Source organism: Otolemur garnettii, unplaced genomic scaffold (assembly GCF_000181295.1).
Source record: "Otolemur garnettii isolate 467f Iridium unplaced genomic scaffold, OtoGar3 scaffold00007, whole genome shotgun sequence".
Taxonomy (NCBI): Eukaryota; Metazoa; Chordata; class Mammalia; order Primates; family Galagidae; genus Otolemur; species Otolemur garnettii.
The window spans coordinates 2,950,921-2,957,339 of record NW_003852402.1 but is presented as its reverse complement, the minus strand read 5'-3'; the positions used below and the strand labels follow the sequence as shown (position 1 = coordinate 2,957,339).

Genomic DNA, 6,419 nt, shown 5'->3' with positions numbered 1-6,419 from the left:
GAGACAGGGACACACAGACAGGTGGGGAGACAAGGACACACAGACAGGTGGAGAGACAGGGACACACAGACAGGCAGAGAGGCAGAGGCCAAGCCCAACCCCCGTGGTTAGGATTCCTGAGGATCCCCTATATTTTATACCAACTTCTACATTTCTGTTTTGGTCAATTCAAGTTACTGTGCTACTTAAAAGGTAAGACGAATTGAACTAATACATAAGGGTTAACAAGAAGGCATGTGCCCAAGAAAACTGAAAGCCTCCGTACACACAGAACCCAAGATGCACATGCTCACTGCAGCGTCATTAACCACAGGCAGAGAGAGGAGGCCACCAGGTGTCCAACAGCTGGCAGATAAGCAAAACAGGGGCTGCCATACAACAGAACATTCTTCACTCATGAAAATAAACCTTAGACACACTACCCAGGACAGCGTGCCGAGGGCTAGGGCCATGCACGGGAGAGTCTGTGTCACAGGGTGAGTCCTTCAGGCAATGTTCCAGAGCAGGTGAGACAGGACAGAACTGGCCTGGTGGTGGCTCTGCCACTGGGCAAGACTGCAGGAAAACTCCTGGGTGCCAGGTGTGTCCATGGCCTTGGGCTGCCCAGGCCTGCATGCTTCAGAGCTCACTGCCTGAAACTTAGGATCTGTCCATTTCATAGAATCTTACCATTTTCTGAGGTAAAACAAATTTTTGCCTCAGAATTGTAAACAAATGCTGCTCACTGGCGGTGTGGGTGCTGTGTGAACACATGTGCCCAGGTGCCTGCCACTGACTCTGAAATGCAGCAAAAACTAGGACCAACAAACGTGAAGACAGATGGACAGATGGACGGCAAGTGCAGACCGCTGCAGGCCCAGGTGGCGAGCGTGAGAACATTTACTGTGTAATCCCTCCAACTTTCCTGTGTGTCTGAAAATGTTTATAATAAGATATTGGGGGAAATAATATGATAGAGAAAAACACTAAAGCCAAAAGTTGGTTCTTTGAAAAGATTCATAAAATCGATAAATCTCTAATAAAATTGGGATTTAGGAAAAGAGAAAAAGCACAAGTCACCAATATAAAAAATGAGGAAGACACCACCTGTGAGTACAGACACTGCAGGGCAAATGAGAGACGGTGTCCTCCTGAGTTCAGAGACTTGGATGAGATGGATAAATGGAGTTTATCAAAGATGTCAGAAGTAACCGAAAATCTCAATAGCTGGGTGTCTGATAAAGAGACCGAAGCCATTAATAAAAACCTTCCTACAAAGAGACGCCCAGACGATTTCACCACTGAATTATTCCACAAAGTTAAGAAAAAAGGCCCCAACTCTTGCAGAGAACAGAAAAAGAAGGGCGCTGAGTGTAAGGCCAGTGTGGCCTCAAGAGCAAATCAGAGGAGAATGTTCTCAGCAGGAAGTCACAGGCTCATTCCCCCCACCCCTGCCACCACCACCCCCAAAGTGCAAAAATCCCAAACCAAGTATCAGCAGCCAAACCCAGCGCTACACAAACAGCCTCCTGCTCTTGTGACCAGGAGGGGTTTGTTCACTCCAGGAATGCAAAGGGTTGTAACAATGAGGAATTAATGTAATTCAACATATTAACTCAAAAGAGATTATGTAATCATCTCAACGGATGCAGAAATAGCATTTATCAAATTCAATTCCCCTTTTGTGATTAAAAAAAAAAAAACCAAAACTCTCAGAAAACTAGGATTAGAGGGGAATTCCCTTAATCTCATTTTAAAAATCTATTAAAAGGCTAAGAAATAAGAAAGATCCTTCTTGACGATGAAACGCTGAGACCTTCCCCTGGGATCAAGACCCGGGCAAGGATGCTCTCATCCCTGCTCTGGGCTCCAAACAGGGCAACAGTGTAAGAACAAGAAATAAGAAAGGAGAGGCGCTGACACTGAAGAAACAGAGCTGTCATCATGCACGGCTGACAGGACTGCGTTTGGCCCAGATCTGGAAGAATCATCCAACTAGCAGCATTAAAAAGTGAGCTCAGCAAGGTCACTGGATTCAAGGCAAAGCACATAATCTTATTAAATTTCTATTCACAAACGCTACAATATAAAAAACAAAGTGGTGGTGCTACAGTGAGCAGGGGAAAGTCTTTCCCATGAATGGTAGAGGTTCAGGGGATATTTATATTTCAACAAAATGAACCTTACCCCTCACCTCCTACCATATGCCAACATCAATTCCAAATGGGTTGTTCATATAAACTGAAAAGTGAGGCAATAAAGCCTGGAACTTGATTACCTTGGAGTAGACAGAGAAGTCTGAAATAGGACAATCTTACCATAAAGTTAAAAAAGCATAAAAATAAATTAACAATCAAGAAGAGATAAACAGAGCGATATGAAGAATGACTATTCATCAGAAGACCCCAAGAAACGCCACTGCACTGTAGCCCGAGCTGCAGAGCAAAACCCTGTCTCCAAAAAAAATTAAACGCACCTCAGATTAAGAGGACAGAGCTACGATTCGTAAATTCAAGAGAAGATTCAGATCCAACAGAGGTCCAGAATGGCTGCACGTCATTAAGAAAAAGAGACAACTGAACAGAAAAGGGGCCAAAAGCCCACCCCAGTGAGAGCCAAAAATGTGCTATTTGCCCTGGGCTGTTTCTCTGAAGCTGATACATGGGAATACCTTCTTTGAAAAATTAAAATTCACTTTTTTGATATCTATGCCTAATTAACTCAAGAAGACATCGAACTAACAGAAACCACACTGCTTCGATTTTGTAGACTGTGTATTAAGATTACAACAAACGACATGAATCGTGTTATTAGATACACAACGGAAAAAAAAGATAAAACCCACCAATTTTTTTTTGTTTTTTTTTTTTTTTGAGACAGAGCCTCAAGCTGTCCCCCTGGGGGATAGCATCACGCTTACAGCAACCTCCAACTCCCGGGCTCAAGCGAGTCTCCTGCCTCCGCCTCCCAAGTAGCTGGGACCACAGGCGCCCGCCACAACGCCTGGCCATTTTTTGGTTGCAGCCGTCATTGTTGTTTGGCGGGTCCGGGCTGGGGATTCGAACCCGCCACCTTAGGTGTATGTGGCTGGCGCCTTAGCCGGTTGAGCTATAGGCGCCGAGCCCCCACCAATTTTTTTTTAAGAAATGGGGTCTCATCTATAATCCAGGCTAGAGGTCAGTGGCTCCATCATGGCTCACTGTGGGCTCAAGAGAGCCTCCTGCCTCAGACTCCCCAGCAGCTGGGACTCCAGAGGCATGCCCAAGCCCAGCGCCCACCACATTTTAGGGGTAACAAATTCCCATCATTCAGTGCACAGTAACTAACCGCCAGGCTCTGGCTACGCTGCACACATATCACAAACAGAGGGGCGCTGCTCCTCCAGGTAGCTGTCCAGTCCCTACATTCACCTTGAATGCAGTAACTGTTACTATCCCCCCTTCCAGAAAGAGAAACCGAGGCTCAGGAGGTCACGTGAACTGCCTAGGTCTCCTGGCAAGTCATGTGGGGCTCAGACTCCATCCCAGAGTCGGGGTCTCCCCACTAGGTACGGGGAGAGCTGCAACTCGATGCCAGGGTGGGCTGGGAAGCCCGTGCACTTGGCACTCACTCTGCTGATCTCCTAGCTAGCAATTTTTTAAAAGTCAGACTGATTTGTCCTGTCCAGGTTGGGTACGGCCAGTGTGGGAGGGAGGAGAGCTGTGAGGGACATCACCAAACCCACCAGGCAGTAAACTCACGTACTCAGTGTCTCCAGCATCGCCCTGAGGGTCTGCAGCCACAGGTGACACAGCTGCTCCTCCAGGCACCAGAACGTCACCTGTGCCCACTTCCAGCGGTGACGCTGCGCTCTCTTCACACAATGCACTGCACAGACACAAACGCGTTAGTCCCCAGCTGGCCCACAGGAGTGCGCTTCAGACGCACCGACCAGGGCCCGTTGCGAAGGGCTCCTGGGGCGTTCCTTTCTTCTATTTACTAACTTTCAAGTTTTATTAGAAAAAACATCCCATTTTTCAGGTATTTTAAACCGTGTAAAAAGAACATGAGAAAAGGACAAGTGTCAACCTAAACGTTAACCATACGTGGGTCTGTAAAGAGAAACCAGCCCACTGAGCTGTCGAGATAGGCCCGTCTGCAGGGAAGGCCTGCAGGGAAGGCCGGGAGCCCTGCGGGCTTCACCTGTGAACCCGTACGGCTTCTCCATTTTCTGCCACCTGCCGCCACTGCCATGCTTCCCACAAACGTCTACTTCTTCCACGGTGATGATCTCAGCCACAGGCACGGAGCAGGCATCTGGAAAACACATATCCTCGTGTCCAAAAGGCCGAGATCTGCTTCAGTATTTTCATAAGAAATCCAAAATTTAAAAGGAAGTTTACATCTCATTTTTCAGCCAGAGCTAAATAACCACACGCTGCTCAGTGTTACCAGGCAGCAGGGTGTCCTGCCCAACAGAGGCAACCAGTGTAGCTTCTCATGGATGGCTTGGCCATCCAAGCAGCAAAGCTTCTCTGGGCCAGCTACCATCTTACATTTGGGGAAACATGTTCACAATGTGGGCTCTGTCCTTGGGACACAGTGTGGCCCGGAAACCTGAGTGGGAGGATACACAACAGGGGCCGGGCAGCAGAGGAGAGGGTGAGCACATGGGAGTCGTGGACCTGGGGGTCACGGCACTGGACACCCTTTACCACGAAACCCAGGGAAGGGCAGGCCCCACCCCAACCACCATGGACCACACATTAAAGGAAAATTCCAGGCTGAAGTGCCGTGGAAGGTGACAAGTAGTGACCGAAGCCTTGGCCTGAAAGAGCTCCTCAGGACAGCACAGAGGGCTGAGGACACAACACTGGTTTGAACAGGCTGTGGCCCAGGAGCTCACCGGGCATTGCTGCTAGGGAGTCACGATGCATCTTTACATAGAAGAACGTTGGAATTTGCAGTTAGCATCCCAGGTTGGCTATAAAACTGGCAAGAGACCTAAAATACTACAGTTTTGTGAAGCTGAATGTAAAAAAAAGATTGCTGTCGTGTTGGCAGCAATTGAGTAGTAAGAGCTGGGGAGGCAGGGTCACACGCTGCAGACACAGGACAGGCTGGGGCCTCCTGCACCCTCAGAAGTGGGCCCGGCCCTGGGGGAAGTCAGCATCTTCCCTGTCGCTGACTTTGATAATTATTATTCATGGCCGAGATCTGCTTGAATCATACCACTCATTTGACACATCACAAATTCTAAAATAGTAAGGAATGAAATCATAATGTTTTATTGGAATGTATAACCCACAAATACTTTGCTTTGCCTATAAAACTGGCACGTTCTCACAGACTCAGCTGGAGGCCACCTTCCCCCCCTGCTAGGCCATCAGAGCCCATCTCAAGGCACCACCTCCCTGAATGGTCCCCACACCAAGATCTGCCTCCCACCACCCACATAAACACATGCCCAGCACACATAACACACACACACCACACACGTGCCATGTATACACCAACCACACCACACACCCCCACACCCCGCCATGTTTACACTAACTATACCACACACACCCCCACACCCCCCATGTTTACACTAACCATACCACACACACCATGCACCCAGACCTCCCCAGGGTCTCCCACATGTGGCCCTCTCTCAGCTTAAGCTCCATCTCCGCAGAGGCCTCCCTGCCCCCCAGGGGCCACCCCAAGGTCACCCAGGCTCAGTGCCACATGCACCATCCAGGCACTCACTATTCTGCCTTCCTCACCAGGCCCTGATGGTGGCTTAGTCCTTTTGTTCAGGACCATGTGTGTCCCCACCAGGCCCCTCGCCCTGGGGGTCTGGCCAACCCTGAGTCCAGTCACACTGTTCCCACATGGCTACCTGGTTTCACCAGAAGGCATCACAACAACATCAGGGCTGTCTGGGTGCACCAGCTTGGTCCCAAATGTATAAGCTCGTGCAAACCTCTCACTGCCATGACCCTCGTCTGTGAGATGAGGAAACTGGAGCTCGCAGGTCAATAAGGCAGGAGGCAGTGACCACATGCGGCAACACCAGCCTAGCCCTCTGGAGTCTGCTCCAAAGTCCTTCCCTTCCATCTTCCAGAGGGCAGGAGAGCCCGCCAGACACGGACGCCGAGCCAGCAGGGGCAGCCCCTCCACCTGCAGACCCTCACCTTTAAGCACCTGGTCAAGGTTCTGCCTCCCAGGGGCTCTCTCTGGACCAGCCTGATTCCACCGACCCTCCTCACCTGCGGTGCTTTTCAAACCCCCCCCCACCCCCCGCCCGCAGCAGACCATGCACCTGACAGGTTTCACATGGCAGCTGCAAAACAACTCAAATTGCCTGAGAAGAAAAAGGTTTTAAAATAAGAATCGAGGCTCGGTACCTGTGGCTCAAGCGGCTAAGGCGCCAGCCACATACACCTAAGGTGGCGGGTTCGAATCCCCAGCCC

The 6,419-nt window shown here is 49.8% G+C and overlaps 1 protein-coding gene across 1 annotated transcript in view; it reads right to left on the bottom strand.

Annotated features, from left to right (window-relative positions):
- The window catches only part of CERK (ceramide kinase), a 38,707-nt gene that overhangs the window by 17,288 nt on the left and 15,000 nt on the right, over positions 1-6,419 (bottom strand). The window contains exons 2-3 of the mRNA XM_003783105.3: positions 4,162-4,275; positions 3,724-3,846 (exon numbers count right to left, since the gene is read on the bottom strand). Coding sequence (XP_003783153.1) covers positions 3,724-3,846; positions 4,162-4,275 — 237 coding nt within the window. The remainder of the gene's footprint in view (positions 1-3,723; positions 3,847-4,161; positions 4,276-6,419) is intronic.